General features: G+C 43.5%; 1 protein-coding gene across 5 annotated transcripts in view; it reads right to left on the bottom strand.

The window, feature by feature from the left end:
* Positions 1-22,647, bottom strand: part of LOC110488043 (protein tyrosine phosphatase type IVA 3) — a 62,166-nt gene that overhangs the window by 20,224 nt on the left and 19,295 nt on the right. The window contains exons 1-3 of one of the 5 annotated variants that reach the window (XM_021560006.2): positions 13,875-14,078; positions 6,993-7,596; positions 5,916-6,008 (exon numbers count right to left, since the gene is read on the bottom strand). In XM_021560006.2, coding sequence (XP_021415681.1) covers positions 5,916-6,008; positions 6,993-7,097 — 198 coding nt within the window. In that variant the 5' untranslated portion in view covers positions 7,098-7,596; positions 13,875-14,078. Of the gene's footprint in view, positions 1-5,915; positions 6,009-6,992; positions 7,597-13,165; positions 13,661-13,690; positions 13,849-13,874; positions 14,079-22,647 lie in introns of those variants that run through there. The other 4 variants (XM_021560005.2, XM_036970927.1, XM_021560003.2 and 1 more) reach the window with 4 other exon arrangements.

The following is a 22,647-nucleotide window of genomic DNA, read 5'->3' as shown; positions in this document are numbered from 1 at the left end:
ACAGTACTTGTGCAACGTTTCAGAATGATAACTTCCAAAATGAGTGTGCTACATGACATTTATCATGAAGTCACCCAGGTGTCCCACACAAGTAGCCCAAATGTACCCAAGTTGCCAAATTGGTGAAGGTATACATTTTGAAACAAATAACTATATACAAAATACCAAAATGGTATTCTAACACACCCCCCCCCCAAAAAAAAAATGCGATTTTTTTATTTTTTTTTTATGGAAAAAATAATTATTGATTAAAAAAATATATGAAAAAATATATGTACATTTACAAAATAACATGGGTAACTATTTACACACTTTCAATATTTGGAAGATCCTCAGTCCTCTATCAAATCAAATATATTTTTATAGCCCTAGCCTAAAACCCCAAACAGCAAGCAATGCAGGTGTAGAAGCACGGTGGCTAGGAAAAACTCCCTAGAAAGGCCAAAACCTAGGAAGAAACTCAGAGAGGAACCAGGCTATGAGGGGTGGCCAGTCCTCTTCTGGCTGTGCCGGGTGGAGATCACAGTGGCTGTAGAGGGTGCAAAAGGACAGCACCTCAAGAGTAAAAATGAACAGTTTAGGGTTCCATAGCCGCAGATAGAACAGTTGAAACTGGAACAGCAGCAAGGCTGGGTGGACTGGGGACAGCAAGGAGTCATCATGGCAGGTAGTCCTGAAGCATGGTCCAAGGGCTCAGGTCCTCCGAGAGAAAGAAGGAGAGAAAGAGAGAGCCGACTTAAATTCACACAAGACACCGGATGAGACAGGAAAAGTACTCCAGATATAACATACTGACCCTAGCCCCCACCCACTTTGCCATATAACCCCACCAACTTTGCCAAAACTCTAGACAATATTCTGCTGCTGATGCCAGATGCCATAGCAGTCTCTTTCTGATGTAAAGCAGAGGGTCACTGAGCATGTGGTGCATGTGACGGGAGACTTAATCTTGCAAACACAGCAACGCCTCCATGGTGTGCCCTTTTGGCCCTTAGGCACATCCATGCCTACACAAATATATTTGGGCAGATGGACAGGGCTTGGTGTAGTGGTGCTGTAGCCAGCAAACTCTTTGATGCTCCCTCTAATGTAGACTGATTGGAGGAAGCATGCTGGCTGTGTTGAGATGTATGGGTTTGCATTCTACACAATACCATTTTATATAAAATGGGTTTGCATTCTACAAAATACCATTTTATATAAATCCACACATCTCAAACCCATACATCTCAACACAGCCAGCATGCTTCCTCCAATTAGTCTACATTAGAGGGAGCATCAAGGAGTTTGCTGGCTACAGCACCACTGCACCAAGCCCTGTCCCTTCTGCTCCTGCCACAAGTGTTAATCTGCCCAAATATATTTGTGCAGGCATGGATGTGCCAAAGGGCCAAAAGTATATATATATACATATATATATATATACATACATACATACATACATACACACAGTGGGGCAAAACAAGTATTTAGTCAGCCACCAATTGTGCAAGTTCTCCCACTTAAAAAGATGAGAGGCCTGTAATTTTCATCATAGGTACACTTCAACTATGACAGACAAAATTAGAAAATAAATCCAGAAAATCACATTGTAGGATTTTTAATGAATTTATTTGCAAATTATGGTGGAAAATAAGTATTTGGTCAATAACAAAAGCTTATCTCAATACGTTGTTATATACCCTTTGTTGGCAATGACAGACGTCAAATGTTTTCTGTAAGTCTTCACAAGGTTTTCACACACTGTTGCTGGTATTTTGGCCCATTCCTCCATGCAGATCTCCTCTAGAGCAGTGATGTTTTGGGGCTGTTGCTGGGGAACACGGACTTTCAACTCCCTCCAAAGATTTTCTATCGGGTTGAGATCTGGAGACTGGCTAGGCCACTCCAGGACCTTGAAATGCTTCTTACGAAGCCACTCCTTCGTTGCCCGGGCAGTGTGTTTGGGATCATTGTCATGCTGAAAGACCCAGCCACGTTTCATCTTCAATGCCCTTGCTGATGGAAGGAGGTTTTCACTCAAAATCTCACGATACATGGCCCCATTCATTCTTTCCTTTAAAACGGATCAGTCGTCCTGGTCCCTTTGCAGAAAAATAGCCCCAAAGCATGATGTTTCCACCCCCATGCTTCACAGTAGGTATGGTGTTCTTTGGATGCAACTCCGCATTCTTTGTCCTCCAAACACGACGAGTTGAGTTTTTACCAAAAAAGTTATATTTTGGTTTCATCTGACATTATGACATTCTCCCAATCTTCTTCTGGATCATCCAAATGCTCTCTAGCAAACTTCAGACGAGGGAGATTATCAGTGGTCTTGTATGTCTTCCATTTCCTAATAATTGCTCCCACAGTTGATTTCTTCAAACCAAGCTTCTTACCTATTGCAGATTCAGTCTTCCCAGCCTGGTGCAGGTCTACAATTTTGTTTCTGGTGTCCTTTGACAGCTCTTTAGTCTTGGCCATAGTGGAGTTTGGAGTGTGACTGTTTGAGGTTGTGAACAGGTGTCTTTTATACTGATAACAAGTTCAAACAGGTGCCATTAATACAGGTAACGAGTAGAGGACAGAGGAGCCTCTTAAAGAAGAAGTTACAGGTCTGTGAGAAACAGAAATCTTGTTTGTTTGTAGGTGACCAAATACTTATTTTCCACCATAATATGCAAATAAAGTCATTAAAAATCCTACAATGAGATTTTCTGGATTTTTTTCTCTCATTTTGTCTATCATAGTTGAAGTGTACCTATGGTGAAAATTACAGGCTTCTCATCTTTTTAAGTGGGAGAACTTGCACAATTGGTGGCTGACTAAATACTTTTTTTGTCCCACTGTATACACACACACAGACATAGGCTATGGTCGTTCTCATACAAACAAACAGACCCTCACTCACAATGACTAGCTAAAGTGTAATTTACCCATTTCATTACATCTTTATATATTGCAAATAAAATGTAAAAACAATCACAAATAATATTTTATGTTAATTTCAAACAACGGCATTAGCATGAGAGCAACTTACCAGTCCAAAACAATGTCCTCTCCTTTCAAAAAATATGCCTCAGTTTCAGTCTTCAAAATGGAGTCTTCAAAAAAGCAGATCTGTCTCACTTTCACAATGAATTTCCTCTAAAATTGTTTCTACATTCGTATATCTACTCTTAGAATTTGCTTTCCTTGACTTATTCGCCATGATGTTGGATAAATAAACAGCTGAAGGTGCAAGTCACCAAAATACTGCTGTGCATAATAAGCTTTGCTCCTTCGCGGTAGAATTGGCAATGGCGAAAGAACGGTCCTTACGCCAGCGTTCAATGGAAAGTTTTTTTTTACAACAAAGAATCATGGGATATTGCCGTTTACCTATGGTCAATGGCTATCTACCCAGCTAGATTTCAAGACGATCAGTGGTCATTGGGTTAAAAGACATTCAATCAACGAGACAGTGGTCATATAATTGGTGCACAATGGGCTCGTCACTTGTTGTCTTCTAATCGTTTTTTCCGGGTCAATACGTCCCGCAAAATGACCCGTCATGTTTGGTTGTGTTACAAACAAACTGTTGATTGCAAGGAAACCAAACATGACTGGTTAAAGTCAGGGAAAGCCTGTCTATTTTACGTTGAAAATTGAATGACACGAAATTCAACGAGATAAGAGTTCACAAAATGTTTTGTGTTCGGTTAAATCCATTGTTTATAGCCTAACAAAAGACCATTCATTGTGTAACTATGAGCCTTGGGATTGCAACCAGAGCAAGATCTTCAAAAGGTAAACTATTTATTTCAATGCAATCTGTGATTTCGTTACGCAAGTGCTGGCTGAATAAGTAGTTTGATATGGGGGTGTGTGCTCAGATAATCGCAGCGTATTCTTTCGCAATAAATCATTTTTTAAATCTGACAACGCAGTTGGATTAGCAAGATTCTAGGCGTTCGAACCATGTGAGACACTTGTATTTTCATTCATGTTTAATAGGACTATTTATGTAGCGATCACCGTATGTTGTCAAATTTAATCCCGCTAACGGGTTCGGTGCGCAGAGGTCAAACACACTTTGCTGTAGGCTACTATTTACTAGTTAACAAAAAATAATGTATGTCATCAAATATATTCACCCCACTCAGTATTGTAATCAAAACTTACCAGAAAGCATGTAGCCCTTGGCTAAGACAGTGTAGTAGAGTGAGCTCGATAGCATCTCATTAGTGTGCAAGATCTTGAGAATCAGCTGTGATTCTGATGGAAGAGTGCAGCTGCACATGTGATGGAAGAGTGCACAGTGCATGCAGAAGGTTGCAATTCCATTGAATTGGTGATAGTTTCACCAAAATATCCCACAAGCCCTAAAATTACCTTATGTGTATCCCACAAAAAAGGTTCACTGTTATAAACTAACTTTTTTTTTTTTGATGAATTTCGGCAGAATTCCCCAAATTCCCGGGCTTAACTTCCCATGGAAAATTTCCGGAAAAATTCTGGATATTTACCGGAACGTTTCCGACCCTTTGCAACCCTACTACCATACATTAGTTTCTGCCATATTGGCATTGAGATGACATCAGTCAAAACACCTCAAAACAAGACATGGTATCAAGAACAAGATAAAACTAACTGAAACGAGCCACCTACGATTCCTCACATGGCAGTTTCTTGTCATTGTTGCTAGCTATCTGGCCATCCAGAGTCACAACAACACACTGCCTATTGCCCCATTGAAACGTTCAAATCATTTTCAAGGCGTTCTCAGCTAACCCGTCTATACTGGAGCTCTGTGGCATGGCACTGAATGGACAGCACCTCCGTATAGTAGCCAGCTATAACATTATTCCATTTGTTTGCGGTTACAATTTTTTGGGGTCACAGTTAGGTAGCCTACAATGTGTATATGAAAACCAGAACTGGCACACAGATCTTTAGAAATAGTAAATTGGCACTCCACATGAAAAAAGGTTGCTGACCCCCTGCTATAGGCTATATGAAGCCATCCTTGTGGAACTGCTCTCCTGCGCTTCCCACCAATACTGTCTCATTGCGTTGCATCCAGATATGAATACCAGCTAATTTCTGCATTTGCCTGTCTGCATTATTTGCCAGGGAAGGGAAACATTCTGCGAATATTGAGGCATTGTTGAGTTTAAATGCCCAAATCAAATTCAAAGCAATCGGCGCACTGCATAATGTAGCCTTTATTTAACTCTGCCAGTCATTTATTCTTATTTACAATGACGGCCTACCCCGGCCAGACCCAGACGATGCTGGGCCAATTGTGTGCTGCCCTATGGGACCCCCAATCACGGCCGGATGTGATGCAGCCTGGATTCGAACCAGGGTCACTGCAGTGACACCTCTTGCACTGAGATGCAGTGCTGCACCACTCAGGAGCCCGAGTGGCGGAGCGGTCTAGCTAAACAGCTGACCAGCAAAGCAGATGGCCCCATCTCTGCTCCCTGCCTTGACAGAAAAAGGTATGCAGGCTGGCATGGTCTTAAAGTGAGCAATTTAATACTATAAACAGCAGTTGAATTTTAAATTCAACCCCCCGACCAAAAAAAATGTGACTACTTAAAATGTGGGGTTTTGAGCTAGGGTATGGCAACTACCCTACCATGAAACAAAGAGAGTCACACACTCCATGTTTGTAAACTCCCAGTCATTTATTGGGTAGAACACCTCACTGTGTCTTCTTCAGGGTAATGTCATGAATGCTTTAACCAGGTTATGTAGACAAATAGTGCAATCAGTGCAACCAATGACAATACCCTACCATACCCAACTGAAACCCCTGGAATCAGTACTGGAAGTCCTGTCCAAGACCGAAACACTCCGCTCTACCCTGCTCTTCACAGTGCGTGTGTGTTTGTGTGTCCACTTCACAATGAAGTGTGAGGGACGTGACACTGGTCTGTACTCACCACCACGGTGATGCCATCCTTCTCCAATGGAGCCTTATCATAGGTGATCTCACACACTCTCACTACCGTCGTGGCTCCGTACTTCTTAAGGTCCTACGGTGGAGGAAGGAGGGAAGGAGTTCCATTGAAAAATAACTCAAACACTGTGTGTGTGTTTTGGGGGGCGGGGACATGCGTGTACAAATATATAGCCTATACACGTGCATGGACCCATGCTCATAGTAGTACAGCAGGCTGATTTAGTTACTTTAAGGGTTATGTCTGTCTGCCTGGGACTGTGCCTGTCTGCCTGGGACTGTGTGTCTGCCTGCCTGGGACAGTCTGCCTGCCTGCCTGCCTGGGACGGTCTGCCTGCCTGCCTGCCTGGGACGGTCTGCCTGCCTGCCTGCCTGGGACAGTCTGCCTGCCTGCCTGCCTGCCTGGGACGGTCTGCCTGCCTGCCTGCCTGCCTGGGACGGTCTGCCTGCCTGCCTGCCTGCCTGGGACGGTCTGCCTGCCTGCCTGCCTGGGACGGTCTGTCTGCCTGCCTGCCTGGGACGGTCTGTCTGCCGGTTTGACTGTTTGTTTGTCTGCCTGCCTGTCCGTGGCATTGTGGCACTCTTTAAGATAGAACCACATGTGGGCTATGTGCCCTGAGAAGGGCAGCCTTAGTTCTGCTATTGTCTGACTGCGCGGCACGCTCCTCTCACTGCCCGTGCCATGAGACCGACGTGGCAGCGGGACACATCGCCATGGAAACTGAGGCATTGCTGAAGAGGAAGCAGCCAGCGCACCGTTGTCATCATCAGACCCTCTCTATAGTCTGTGCTTTTTTCTGTGTCATAGAAACACTTTTCTTAAGATAGGGCCTTGGAGCAGTGTCAAGAAGATGTGTCAGTGGAAACAAGGAGAGAGACAGAAAGACAAGGAAGGAGAGAGAGAGAATAACGACATGAAGAGAGGGAAAAAATAGGGAGGATGAGAGGGAAAGAGAAATGGGAGAAAAGAACTAGAGAGAAAGAGAGGGATGTATGGAGAGAGAATCATGAGAAAAAAATATTAGCAGGTCTAAACGAGCGGGGATAGAGCGGTCCTCACCTCGATGAAGCTGTTGAGGGTGGAGTTGGTGGGGTTGTGCGTGATGAGCAGCCGCATGTTCTTGTAGCACACCTCGGCCGGCGCCGGACGGTTCATACGGGCCATGTTGACAACCCTTACCCAGCTGGGGGGGCGAACGCAACACGGACAGGGACGCAAGGGGAACACAAACTGGTCGTCCACGGTGGCCACGGTCGCTGGTGGGCTAAACTCCTGCAGACGTTCTCAGTCCTGTCTCTCCTTTAAGACAATAAAAAATACAAGTCTGTCCTCGGGTTGGTCGATCCTTGGGAGGGTCACTGTGGTTGGTTTAGATGAGGTCTTGGGCTTTCACTGAAGAGTCGTGGAATAGTTAGTCCAATCATCCCATTAGGGTTCCTGAGAGAGGGTCTTAGAGTGACAGACCTAGGGTGTGGAGAGTCCTGGGAGGCAGGGAGCCCTCGATGCGTTGGTACCCAGGGATCAGTGCAGGGTATTAGGCGGAGAAGGCAGAGCAGTGGGCATCCTCCCCTGGATCAGCCTATGCTCTGGGATGTTGAGCGTGGCAGTAGTCTCCAGTCCTCTGCAAGAACGCCATCAAAAGCACAGCGCCAAGGGTGTAAAACTGTGTGGCGCCAACAGGGAGGAAAGGGGGGAGGCAAAGAAAGACAGAAGAGAGTTAACCACAAGCAAGATAAATCTGAGAAACAAACACGAAACACTGGCTGCATCCTCGGGAAGAGCTGGCTGGATAACAGATTAATGATATTTCCCTCTCTTTCACTCTCCCCCTCTCGTCTCTCCCCTCCCACATGACTGGCACTATGTAAACAGGGTCGGCTCCAAGCATAAGTGACATCAGGGGGCCGCTAGGGGGCCCCCGAACCCAAAAATAATGGAGAAAAAAATATATTTTAATAATAATAATTCATTAATAGATAAATAGATAGGAGAGAGCGATAGAAATAGATGAATAGCTGGATATATACAGTCTGGAGGTGTGTTGGGTCATTGTCCTGTTGAAAAACAAATGATAGTCTCACTAAGCGCAAACCAGTTGGGATGGCGTATCGCTGCAGAATGCTGCGTAGTCATGCTGGCTAAGTGTGCCTTGAATTCTAAATAAATCACCAACAATGTCACCAGCACAGCACCATCACACCTCCTCCATGCTTCACAGTGGGAACCACATGTGCGTAGATCATCCGTTCACCTACTCTGCTTCTCACAAAGCCACGGCAGTTGGAACTAAAAATCTAACATTTGGACTCATCAGAACAAAGGAGAGATTTCCGCTGATCTAGCGTCCATTACTTGTGTTTCTTGGCCCAAACAAGTCTCTTCTTATTATTAGTGTCCTTTAGTAGTGGTTTCTTTGCAGCAGTTTGACCATGAAGGCCTGATTCACGCAGTCTCCTCTGAACAGTTGATGTTGAGATGTGTCTGTACTTGAACTCTGTGAAGCTTTTATTTGGGCTGCAATTTCTGAGGCAGGTAATTCTAATGAACTTGTCCTCTGCAACTATGGGTCTTCCTTTCCTGTGGCGGTCCTCATGAGAGGCAGTTTCATCATAGCTCTTGAAAGTTTTTGCGACTGCACTTGAAGAAACTTCAAAGTTCTTGAAGTTCTTCACTATTATTCTATAATGTAAAAATAGTACAATTTAAGAAAAACCATGGAATGAGTAGTTGTGTCCAAACTTTTGATTGTATATATACACACACACTGAACAAAAATATAAATGCAACATGTAAAGTGTTAGTCCCATGTTTCAAGAGCTGAAATAACCTTTTTGTTCACACACACACACACACACACACATACACAATTCTGTAATTATTCAGACCTCTTGACTTTTCCCACATTTTGTTACGTTACATCCTTATTCTAAAATGTTTTTTACTTTATTTTTATTGCCTCATCAATTTACACACAATACCCTATAATGACAAAGCAAAAACAGGTTAAGAATTTGTCAAATATATTTAAAAAAAATAAAAAATGGAAATATCACATTTACGTAAATATCCAGACACTTTACTCAGGTGCTATGATGAAACTGTCTCTCAATCGGACAGCCACAGAAAAGGAAAAATTGCAGCCCAAATAAATGCTAAAGTAACAGACACATCTCAACATCAACTGTTCAGAGGAGACTGTGTGAATCAGGCCTTCATTTAAAAAAATGGAAATATCCTCTCAAGCTCTGTCAAGTTAATGGAGAGCATCACTGCACAGTCATTTTCAGGTCTCTCCAGAGATGTTCGATCGGGTTCAAGTCCGGGTTACTCAAGGACATTGAGACTTGTCCCTTAGGCATTCCTGCGTTGTCTTGGCCGTGTGCTTAGGGTCGTTGTCCTGTTGGAAGGAAAACCTTCGCCCCAGTCTGAGATCCTGAGAGGTCTGGAGTAGGTTTTCATCAAATATTTTTCTGTACTTTGCGCCGTTCATCTTCTCTCAATCCTGACTCGTCTCCCAGTCCCTGCCACTGAAGAACATCCCCACAGCATGATGCTGCCACCACCATGCTTCACCGTAGGGATGGTGCCAGGTTTCTTCCAGAAGTGACGCTTGGCATGGGTTTCATCAGACCAGAGAATCTTGTCTCTCGTGGTCTGAGAGTCTTCAGGTCCCTTTTGGCAAACTCCAAGCAGGCTGTCATGTGCCTTTTACTGAAGAGTGGCTTCTGTCTGGCCACTCTTCCATAATGGCCTGATTGGTGGTGCTACAGAGATGGTTGTCCTTCTGGAAGATTGTCCCATCTCCACAGAGGAACTCTGGAGCTCTGTCAGAGTGACTATCGGGTTCTTGGTCACCTCCTTGACCAAGGCCCTTCTCCCCCGATTGATTCCCTCGTCTGATGAAACCAAGATTGAACTCTTTGGCCTAAATGGCAAGCATCACGTCTGGAGGAAACCTGGCACCATAGTACAGAGAGATCCTTTATGAAAACCTCCAGAGCGCTTAGGACCTCAGACTGGGGCAAAGGTTCCCCTTCCAACAAGGACAACAACCCTAAGCACACAGCCAAGACAACACAGGAGTGGCTTCAGGACAAGTCTCTGAATGTCCTTGAGTGGCACAGCCAGAGCCTGGACTTCAACCTGATCGAACATTTCTGGAGAGATCTGAAAATAGTTGTGCAGCAACACTCCCCATCCAACCTGACAGAGCTTGAGGATCTGCAGAGAAGAATGGGAGAAACTCACCAAAGAGGTGTGCCAAGCTTGTAGTGTCATACCCAAGAAGACTCAAGACTGTAATTGCTGTAAGGTGCTCCTACAAAGTACTGAGTAAAGTGTCTGAATACATTGCTTTGTCATTATGGGGTATTGTGTGTAGATTGACACAGAAAAAAGTACATTTAATACATTTTAGAATAAGGCTGTAACCTATCAAACTGTGGAAAAAGGGAAGTCTGCTGCCTCAGTTTGTATGATGGCAATTTGAATATACTCCAGAATGTTATGAAGAGTGATCAGATGAATTGCAATTAATTGCAAAGTCCCTCTTTGCCATGGAAATGAACTGAATCCCCCCCCAAATATTTCCACTGCATCTTAGCCCTGCCACAAAAGGACCAGCTGACATGTCAGTGATTCTCTCATTAACACAGGTGTGAGTGTTGACGAGGACAAGGCTGGAGATCACTCTGTCATGCTGATTGAGTTCCAATAACAGACTGGAAGCCTCAAAAAGGAGGGTGGTGCTTGGAATCAGTTCTTCCTCTGTCAATCATGGTTACCTGGAAGGAAACACGTGCCGTCTTCATTGCTTTGCACAAAAAGGGCTTCACAGGCAAGGATATTGCTGCCAGTAAGATTGCACCTAAATCAACCATTTATCGGATCATCAAGAACTTCAAAGAGAGCGGTTCAATTGTTGTGAAGAAGACTTCAGGGCACCCAAGAAAGTCCAGCAAGCGCCAGAACCGTCTCCTAAAGTTGATTCAGCTGCGGGATCGGGGAACCACCAGTACAGAGCTTGCTCAGGAATGGCAGCAGGCAGGTGTGAGTGCATCTGCACACACAGTGAGGCGAAGACTTTTGGAGGATGGCCTGGTGTCAAAAAGGGCAGCAAAGAAGCCACTTCTCTCCAGGAAAAACATTAGGGACAGACTGATATTCTGCAAAAGGTACAGGGATTAGAATGCTGAGGACTGGGGTCCTCCGGAAAAAAGCTTGTCCGGAGAAGACAAGGTGAGCGCTACCATCAGTCCTGTGTCATGCCAACAGTAAAGCATCCTGAGACCATTCATGTGTGGGGTTGATTCTCAGCCAAGGGAGTGGGCTCACTCACAATTTTGCCTAAGAACACAGCCATGAATGGTGCCAACACACCCTCAGAGAGCAACTTCTCCCAACCACCCAGGAACAGTTTGGTGACGAACAATGCCTTTTCCAGCATGATGGAGCACCTTGCCATTAGGCAAAAGTGATAACTAAGTGGCTCGGGGAACAAAACATTGATATTTTGGGTCCATGGCCAGGAAACTCCCCAGACCTTAATCCCATTGAGAACTTGTGGTCAATTCTCAAGAGGCGGGTGGACAAACAAAAACCCACAAATTCTGACAAACACCAAGCATTGATTATGCAAGAATGGGCTGCCATTAGTCAGAAGTGAATTGACAGCATGCCAGGGCGGATTGCAGAGGTCTTGAAAAAGAAGGGTCAACACTGCAAATATTGACTCTCTGCATCAACTTCATGTAATTGTCAATAAAAGCCTTTGACACTTATGAAATGCTTGTAATTATACTTTAGTATTCCATAGTAACATCTGACAAAAATATCTAAAGACACTGAAGCAACAAACTTTGTGGAAATGAATATTTTTGTCATTCTCAAAACTTTTGGCTACGACTGTATATACACAGACTTTGTTATGGTGGGGGCGGACTCAGTAGAGGTCTCAATTTACTGTTGAGAGTTAGAATAGTAGACTACACAACGTGCAATTTCAAAATGTGGTTGTGTTATCAGCCGTTTCTCTTTTTATGTCAGTCAGTTCCCATCCACAGTTTTAATGCAAGTAAAGTCCAAACGTGTAAAAAAATATATATTACGACAGCTGTGAGGGACAGGAAGTTTCGGCATCATTTTATAAATGCCAACAGATAATTTGTTCATTTGACATGGTGGGATCTTTTTGTGTCTGTAAAACCATGCAGTTTGTTGAGCTACAGATTAAATGAATTGTGATGAACTTCCCAAGGTCCTGAAAGTGCACAGGGATGAGCTTGACGCTCCTTTCCAATAAATGTAGAGTGATCTTATTCTGGTGACATGATGAGCAATGCTTGACTGCCGTTTGACAAAAAAATATATTCTTGTCCTTATCCATAATAATCTCATCATGTAGTCTCGCTGTTGGCTAGAACACAAGTGCCAAGACCACATTCGCTATTTCATGCAACAGTTTGTTACCAACTATCTGTAGAGTTCCGCAACAAGTCAGTTTGGTGGGAACACACCACTGGTAGGAAAATGCACATATTTCACAGCTACTGACAGTCACTCAATTAACCATGTCAGCTAACAATTCTGAGAATGATAAATTACTCTAGCCAGATATCTACACTTGTAGTAATCATGGTTGAGTTGTCAACTAATGTGAATTCAACAACAAAAATCACATCATTGAATTTAGGTTAAAAGTTGGGGGGGGGGGGGGGGGGACTCTTCCTTTACATTGATGACTTTTTGCAAATCCAATCAGTTTTTCGTGATGATTCAAATTCATCATATTGACTTTGTTGTTGTTGAAATGACACGGAAACAGCGTTGATTCAACCAGGTTTTGCCCAGTGGGATGGCATAAGTCTTGACAAAATTTGTAGAATTGCAGGAAATTAGCTTTAAAAACCGCAAATGTCTCTCCATCCAATGGCAAAATGTGTAGAATTGCAGAAAGCTTGCTTTAAATCTACAACATTTTCTCAACTCCCCAAGGCAAAATGTGTAAAGAAGGAAATTCACTTTAAAACTGACATTTTTCTCCTAATCATCAAGAGGGGGGCCACTAAAATGTTTTGCCTGTGAGGTGGGTGGGTGGGGACTGCAACCAAATCTCGCTTAGGGCCTCCAAAAGGCTAGGGCCAGCCCTGTATGTAAATTATGATTCAAGATGGTGTGCAACATAAAATAATGGTTTGTTTATTAAATGAGCAACAAAAAGGCATTCAATTCACCTTCCATCACTGTTTTCATTTCCCCAACCAATTTTCCACATTAGATATGCTGGAAAGGATTCTCTAAGGGTCAAAATAACAATAAAAACATTACATTTATGAGAACATTTTCACAGAGAACAGAATTTATCTGCTTTACAACCTACATACTATACGTGTTCAATAAAAAAATACGATTTCAGGAATGGTTTACAATTGTCCATATTAGTTCTGCTCCAGATTCAATTATATCATTATTAGCCTAGTCTACAATATTGAATAACTGTGGAGCATTACACTGACACACACTAATACAGGTAAACTTTATAACCTCAAAATCCAATTCAATCAGTGACATAAAAAAGCCAATAAGACTGCCCCCAGTGAGACGCTGTTTGACAGACACTGACCGACGGTAGACCCCCCCAGTCGCGCAAAGACGCACCTCGGTTCACTCCGACGATTTAAAACTGCCGGTGTAAAAAACACATTCAATCCACATCAGATCCATATATTTATCTAAATGTATGGCACTGGTCCACGTACATCGAATCCTCTTACCGCTCCTCGGAATTATGAGTAAACCCTACGACAAAGACAGACCAAACATCTCTTGCAGAACGGCTTTCAGCTTGTAGAGCGCTGGTTATGAGAGAACAGACGTGGCCAAATTAGTTTGTGCGCCCGTCTCTACCGCTCTCTTGCCCCTCCCTGTGCTGCTTTAGCCTACCTTACGCAGCTAGCTCCCTGCTCGGAATAATTCAGCCTGTTCTGTTATTCCCAAGATAATCACTGGAGGTTAACAGCCGACACCAAATACCATTTTCTCTGACTCGGTTGAGACAGTTCAGGCTTGACTTATTTATGGCACGTAGCCTACTCGGCTACACTAGGTCGGGTCTGCCGCTCATATCATAGCAAAGCAGACAGAGCCTCTGCTCATAAGAGTGGAGAGAGAGCCGCCCACAACGGTCTATCCCACCCATCTTCATTCTTCAGTTCTCATCTCAGTAAATGCTGCTGAACCCACCAAAAGTGTCTCTCACTTGCAGGAAGAAATAAACATGGTCAGGGAAGTGTACAACCGTCAACCACTAAATCTTTCATTTATCCCCAATGTAGGATAATCAATGTAATTGCGATTAGGAGAGTGAAATTGAGGAGAATTGCTCCCCTTACTCCAAAGCAATCGAAATATTTGTGCCAATGTTCCATACATTTTTTATATTTTGTGTAGAAATTCTTGAAAGTTTATTAATTTATTAAAATGAATAAAGGCTCAGGTCCCCCACAGTCTAAAAATTAGGGGTTCAAATCAAATTGTACTTGTCACATGCTCTCGATACAATCAGTACCGTGAAATGCTTACTTACAAGCCCTTAACCAACAATGCAGTTAAAGAGTTAAGAGAATATTTGCCAAATAAACTAAAGTAAAACATTCTAAAAAGTAACACAATAAAATAACAATAAACGAGGCTAGTCAATGTGCGGGCTACAAGTTAGTTGAGGTAATGTGTACAGGTAGGAATAGGTAGGTAGGAATAGGTATGGGATGAAGGTAGGGATGAAGTGACTATGCATTGTAGGGGGGGGGGGGTCAATGTAAATAGTCTGGAAGTCTTATGGCTTGGGGGTAGAAGCAGTTAAGGAGCGTTTTGGTCCTAGACTTGGCGCTCCAGTACCGCTTGCCGTGCGGTAACAGAGAAAACAGTCTATGACTTGGTTGACTGGAGTCTTTGACAATTTTTTGCCCTTTCCTCTGACACCACCTAATATATAGGTCCTGGATGGCAGGAAGCTTGGCCCCAGTGATGTACTGGGCCATACGCACTACCATCTGTAGCGCCTTACGGTCAGACCCATGCCAAATATTTTCAGCCTCCTGAGGGGGAAAAGGTTTTGTCTTGCCCTTTTGTGACTGTCTTGGTGTGTTTGGACCATGATATTGTGTTGGTGATGTGGACACCAAGGAACTTGAAACTCTTGACCCGCTCCACTACAGCCCCATCGATGTTAATGGGGGCCTGTTCAGCCCGCCTTATCCTGTAGTCCACGATCTGCTCCTTTGTCTTGCTCACATTGAGGCAGAGGTTGTTGTCCTGGCACCACACTGCCAGTTCTCTGACCTCCGCCCTATAAGCTGTCTCATCGTTGTCAGTGATCAGGCCTACCACTGTTGTGTCGTCAACAAACTTATTGATGGTGTTGGAGTCGTGTTTGGCCACGCAGTCGTGGGTGAACAGGGAGTACAGGAGAGGACTAAGTACACACCCCTGAGAGGCCCCAGTGTTGAGGATCAGCGTGGCAGATGTGTTGTTGCCTACCCTTGCCACCTGGGGGAGGCCCATCAGGAGGTCCAGGATCCAGTTGCAGAGGTAGGTGTTTAGTCCTAGGGTCCTTAGCTTAGTGATGAGCTTTGTGAACGCTGAGCTGTAGTCAATGAACAGCATTCTCACATAAGTGTTCTTTTTGTCCAGGTGGGAAAGCGCAGTGTGGAGTGCGATTGAGATTGCGTCATCTGTGGATCTGTTGGGGTGGTATGCGAATTGGAGTGGGTCTAGGGTATCCGGGACGATGCTATTGATGTGAGCCATGACCAACCTTTCAAAGCACTTCATGGCTACCAACGTGAGTGCTACGAGGCGGTAATCACTTAGGCAGGTTACCTTCGCGTTCTTGGGCACAGGGACTATGGTGGTCTGCTTGAAACATGTAGATATTACAGACTCGGTCAGGGAGAGGTTGAACATGTCAGTAAAGACACTTGCCAGTTGGTCCGTGCATGCTTTGAGTATACGTCCTGGTAATCAGTCTGGCCCCACAGCTTTGTGAAAGTTGACCTGTTTAAAGGTCTTGCTCACATCGGCTACCGAGAGTGTTATCACACAGTCGTCCAGAACAGCTGGTGCTGTTCAACAAGGGTTCTTCTAAGATCCTCAAAGTTCTTTGAAGAACCTTATGGTTCTTGGCATTGAAAATTGCCCGCAAAAGGTTATTCCAAGAACATCATAGAAGGTGGGGTTCATCGAGGAACCTCCTTAGTTGGTAGGGGTTCTTGCAGGAACCTAACTGCCCAACTGAAATATTTGGACAGTTAGGACAGCAGGTGCAGGCACTTACCTGAACATTTTTAAGATCGCCTCAATTTAAGGAAAGGTTTGTCCCTTGTATGATCTAAATATATATTGTTTTATGAGGTTACCATCTATCTTTTAATATTTGTGAAAGTCTTTCTCAAACAGCAAATGTACACAATTCATTGGATATCAATCAACAAAGAGGTAAGAATATGTATGCTATAAGAATATGTGGAAGGCTAGCTGTATTGGGTGCAGATACAGACGAGGAAGTATACAAAGGTATGTCAATTGGTATTGGTGTGTTATGCAGACCACTTGTATTATCCTCCTCCCTCACCTCTTGAATGAAAATCCCATAGACCTCTACATTATGGACAAGGCATGTGTATGAAAACCATTATCAACTGGTTTTTCATTCACATTTACCACAAGAACCAGGGTATAAATACTCTCATGTGCATGTTTTCTTAATCATCTGTACATATTTATTTTAGATTCACAGACCATTCCTACACCTCTGATGAGTATAACAGGAAACCTGTTCGATCACCATGCACTGAAAAATCATTCTGGCTGTGGATACGGAGAACATCAACACATTAACATCAACATGTCAGAGGATATATCCATTGGACTTGGGGCTCTGCTAGGAGTTTACCTCCTATTTCGATTTTTGTATTCTGCTTTGCCACAATAAATCATAATAAACACTAACAACTAAAATATTGTGTTATTGTTATGTGTATTATTATTATTATTATTAATAATAATAATCATAATATGGGGGAGGGTGCGGGTGTTCAAAAATTAACCCCAAAAGGTTCTTCAAGAGGTTTGAGGATCCATTAAAAGTGGTTCTTCTTCGAAGAATTTATAGGGGTTCCCCACACTTCAATTTGAAGAACTCCTAAAGGAACCTTTACTTTTTAAAGTGCACCATGTAAATCCATGAAGTTTGGCCAGTCATTTTCACTCTAAATAAACAAATGAGAGTAAAGTGATCTAATGTTCCCATTTGTTGTTTTCAAATCAAATCACATTTTATTGGTCATGTACACACATTTTGCAGATATTTATCGCAGGTGCAGCGAAATGCTTATGTTTCTGACTCCAACAGTGTAGTAATACAGAACAATACAAAACATTACACATAGATGGCTAAAAAAAGAAAAAAAAGAAAGAAATGTCAGAACGAGCAATGTCAGTCTAGAATATAAATATACAATGAAGAAAAATATAAACGACACATGTAAAGGGTTGATCCCATGTTTCATGAGCTGAAATAAAAAAGCTTATACAGTGGGGCAAAAAAGTATTTAGTCAGCCACCAATTGTGCAAGTTCTCCCAGTTAAAAAGATGAGAGAGGCCTGTAATTTTCATCATAGGTACACTTCAACTATGACAGACAAAATCAGAAGAAAAAAAAATCCAGAAAATCACATTGTAGGATTTTTAATGAATTTATTTGCATGGTGGAAAATAAGTATTTGGTCACCTTCAAACAAGCAAGATTTCTGGCTCTCACATACCTGTAACTTCTTCTTTAAGAGGCTCCTCTGTCCTCCACTCGTTACCTGTATTAATGGCACCTGTTTGAACTTGTTATCAGTATAAAAGACACCTGTTCACAACCTCAAACAGTCACACTCCAAACTCCACTATGGCCAAGACCAAAGAGCCAAAGGACACCAGAAACAAAATTGTAGACCTGCACCAGGCTGGGAAGACTGAATCTGCAATAGGTAAGCAGCTTGGTTTGAAGAAATCAACTGTGGGAGCAATTATTAGGAAATGGAAGACATACAAGACCACTGATAATCTCCCTCGATCTGGGGCTCCACGCAAGATCTCACCCCGTGGGGTCAAAATGATCACAAGAACGGTGAGCAAAAATCCCAGAACCTGCAGAGAGCTGGGACCCAAGTAACAAAGCCTACCATCAGTAACACACTACGCCGCCAGGGACTCAAATCTGCCAGTGCCAGACGTGTCCCTCTGCTTAAGCCAGTACATGTCCAGGCCCGTCTGAAGTTTGCTAGAGAGCAATTGGATGATCCAGAAGAAGATTGGGAGAATGTCATATGGTCAGATGAAACCAAAATATAACTTTTTTGGTAAAAACTCAACTCGTCGTGTTTGGAGGACAAAGAATGCTGAGGTGCATCCAAAGAACACCATACCTACTGTGAAGCATGGGGGTGGAAACATCATGCTTTGGAGCTGTTTTTCTGCAAAGGGACCAGGACGACTGATCCGTGTAAAGGAAAGAATAAATGGGGCCATGTATCGTGAGATTTTGAGTGAAAACCTCCTTCCATCAGCAAGGGCATTGAAGATGAAACGTGGCTGGTTCTTTCAGCATGACAATGATCCCAAACACACTGCCCGGGCAACGAAGGAGTGGCTTCGTAAGAAGCATTTAAAGGTCCTGGAGTGGCCTAGCTAGTCTCCAGATCTCAACCCCATAGAAAATCTTTGGAGGGAGTTGAAAGTCTGTGTTGCCCAGCAACAGCCCCAAAACATCACTGCTCTAGAGGAGATCTGCATGGAGGAATGGGCCAAAATACCAGCAACAGTGTGTGAAAACCTTGTGAAGACTTACAGAAAACGTTTGACGTCTGTCATTGCCAACAAAGGGTATATAACAAAGTATTGAGATAAGCATTTGTTATTGACCAAATACTTATTTTCCACCATAATTTGCAAATAAATTCATTAAAAATCCTACAATGTGATTTTCTGGATTTTTTTTATTTTCATTTTGTCTGTCATAGTTGAAGTGTACCTATGATGAAAATTACAGGCCTCTCATCTTTTTAAGTGGGAGAACTTGCACAATTGGTGGCTGACTAAATACTTTTTTTGCCTCACTGTATACCTCAAATGTCGTGCCCAAATTTGTTTGCATCCGTTAGTGAGCATTTCAACATTGCCAAGATAACCCATCGACCTGACAGGGGTGGCATATCAAGAAGCTGATTAAACAGCATGATCATTACACAGGTTCACCTTGGGCTGGGAACAATAAAAGGCCACCCTAAAATGTGCAGTTTTGTCACACAACAATGCCACAGATTATTCTAGTTGAGGGAGCCGTGCAATTGGCATGCTGACTGCAGGAATGTCCACCAGAGCTGTTGCCAGATAATTAGATGTTAATTTCTCTACCATAAGCCACCTCCAACGTTGTTTTAGAGAATGTGGAAGTACGTCCAACTGGCCTCACAACCGTAGACGACGTGTATGGTGTCGTGTGGGTGAGCGGTTTGCGGTTGTCATTGTGGACAAAGTGCCCCATGGTGGTGGTGGGGTTATGGTATGGGCAGGCATAAACTATGGACAACGAACACAATTGCATTTTATCAATGTCAATTTCAATACACAGAAATACTGTGACGAGATCCTGGAGCCTATTGTGAGGCCCATTTTATATTTAAGGTATCTGTGACCAACAGATGGTACTGGGCAGATGCCACCTGGCGGTGGCTATTTATCAGTCTGAAGGCCTGAAGATTGAGAAACAGCTTCTGTCTTGCAGTCCCAGCGTTGATGCACCTGTACAGTCTCCGCCTTCTAGATGGTAGCGGAGTGAACAGGCCGTGGCTCGGGTGGCTGAGGGGCCAAGCCAAATTTTTTCAGTCTCCTTAGGTTGAATAGGCACTGTTGCACCATCTTCACCACACCGTCTGTGTTGATGGACCATTTAAGGTTGTCAGTGATTTGCACGCCGAGGATCTTGAAGCTTTTCAGCCTCTCCACTGCGACCCCGTCAATGTGGATGGGGGCATGCGCCCTCAGCTGTCTCCTGAAGTTCATGATCAGCTCCTTTGTTTTGTTAACATTGAGGGAGAAGTTATTTTCCTGGCATGACTCCGCCAGGGCCCTCACCTCCTTTCCTGTAGGCGGTCTCGTTGTTGTTGGTAATCAGACCTACCACTGTTGTGTTGTTGTCAAACTTGATGATTGAGTTGGAGACGTGTGTGGCCACGCATGGGCGAACAGGGAGTACAGGAGGAGGCTGAGCACACACCCCTGTGAAGCCTCCAGGTTGAAGATCAGTGTAACGTATTACACTGATCCTCAACCTGGAGGCTTCACAGGGGTGTGTGCTCAGCCTCCTCCTGTACTCCCTGTTCACCCATGCGTGGCCACACCCATCTCCAACTCAATCATCAAGTTTACCAATTGGCATGCTGCCCACCTTCACCACCTGGGGTCGACCCATCAAGAAGTCCAGGACCCAGTTGCACAAGGCGGGGTTCAGACCCAGGGTCCAGAGCTTAGTGATGAGCTTGGGGGGCTCTATGGTGTTGAAGGCTGAGCTGTAGTCGATGAACAACATTCTTACATACAGTGAGCTCCAAAAGTATTGGGACAGTGGCACATTTTTTGTTTTTTTGGCTCTGTACTTTGGGTTTGAAATGATACAATGAAAACAAGTTTAAAAGTGGAGACTGTCAGCTTTGTTTTAAAGGACATTTTTATTCATATCGGGTGAACTGTTTAGAAAGTGCATAGTCGCCCAATTTTTGGCGATCAAAAGTATTGGGACCAATTCACTTATATGTGTATTAAAGTAGTAAAAAGTTACATTTCGGTCCCATATTCATAGCACGCAAGGCAAAACATTTGTTGGATGCATTTGCTTTTTGATACTTAACTTATTACTACTTTTAAAATTGAACTGCCAGCATTTTAGCAACATTTTATCTTATTAAAATCTGTTCATATACACCCCCAGGAAGAACGACACTTTACATTATATTTTCTGACAAGTGAGCACTAAGATATGGTCATTTTCACATTTTCATAAAGTCTTAGTATACGCAATTCCCAAACATTCTAAGGCATTTGTAAAACTTCTATAGCAATACAGAGTGGGAAAGCGGCCGTGCATTTGGACAATTAATAGACACTGCAGTAAATAAAACCTAATAAAAACATCTGTCTTGTGAAGGACTGGAGTCTACGCAGACCGGTGCGCCATAGCCAGTCAGAGGTACCGTAGGCCTTTATGCAAACAATGCAATTTGCTACAAGGGCCTACCATCATTCACTTTGAACTGGACTGTGTTTACTTTAGATCATTAGAACACATTCAGCAAAAGCCACAAAATACACTTGAATGGATTTCTGCAGATTTGTAGCCAAATACCATGGGAGTCCAGCTCCCTTTCCCTATATGCACATCAACAACAACAAGATCAACAACTAATGCCAGCCAGAGCAAGATTAGCTCAAATCTAATGAAGGAACATTAGATAAACCCTCTCAAACTGATAGGGTGGCGCAGCGGTCTACGCCACTGCATTGCAGTGCTAGAGGCATCACTACAGATCTGGGATTGTTCCCGGCTGTGTTGCAGCCGGCCGCGACCAGGAGACCCATGAGGCGGCGCACAATTGGCCCAGCATCGTCAGGGTTAGGGGAAAGTTTGGCCGGCTGGGATGTCCTTTTCCCATCGCGCTCTAGCGACTCCTTGTGGTGGCTGGGCACTTGGGCGCCAGTTGTACGGTCAACAGCTGTACAGTGTTTCCTCAGACACATTGGTGCGGTTGGCTTCCGGGTTAAGCAAGCAGTGTGTCAAGAAGCAATGCAGCTTGGCGGGGTCGTGTTTCAGAGGACTCATGGCTCTCGACCTTTGCCTCTCCAGAGTCCGTATGGGAGTTGCAGCGATGGGACAAGACTGTAACTACCAATTGGATCAACAACAGCAAAAAATTGCACTGATAAATGATGGGGACTAGCCTGCTCGTCCTCTGCAGCATGTGTTGTCCCAATCAAGCACCCAAGCTAACTGGCTAAAGTTGGCTAGCTTGCTACTTCCAGAAACACATGAGAGAACATCTCATTCTGACCATTTTACTCGCCTTAGCAGAGCTGGTTAGGCTGTTTACATGTTTTACAGAGCGTTCGTGAACAACAATTACTTTTTTGCCTAGATAGCTAGCTAACGAAGCGATTCACATTTATTGCTAGCTAAACAAATGACACCCCAAACTCTAGCTGTGTAACCGCCAAAAAACGATACGGGGAAAAGTCAGTCACTCACCCACACCTCCAATTACATAACGTCCTCCTAGCAGCAATCTAGTTAGCTAGCTAGCTAGTGTTAGGCGCTGTGTTTTATCTTGCTACATAAATAGATACGGTAGCATATTAACCACGTTATGACTGACTTGTGATCATTGTCCTTACTAGTTTGATTGTATTGACATTCCCAGCCTTAGTTACATTTGTCAGTTTTTGTCCCCCAAAAATTATAATTGAAACAAACAGTGCATCCTGAATGGTGGTAGCAAACAATGTACCATGCCAGCAGTGATTTACAACCTGATATCAATATTTAGCAGACTACCAAGAAATGTATTGGTGAATTATATTAATCATGCATTGAACTGCATCTATTCTTCCAAAATG

This window comes from Oncorhynchus mykiss, chromosome 32 (genome assembly GCF_013265735.2).
Source record: "Oncorhynchus mykiss isolate Arlee chromosome 32, USDA_OmykA_1.1, whole genome shotgun sequence".
NCBI lineage: Eukaryota > Metazoa > Chordata > Actinopteri > Salmoniformes > Salmonidae > Oncorhynchus > Oncorhynchus mykiss.
This window is presented reverse-complemented; position numbering and strand designations above follow the sequence as displayed.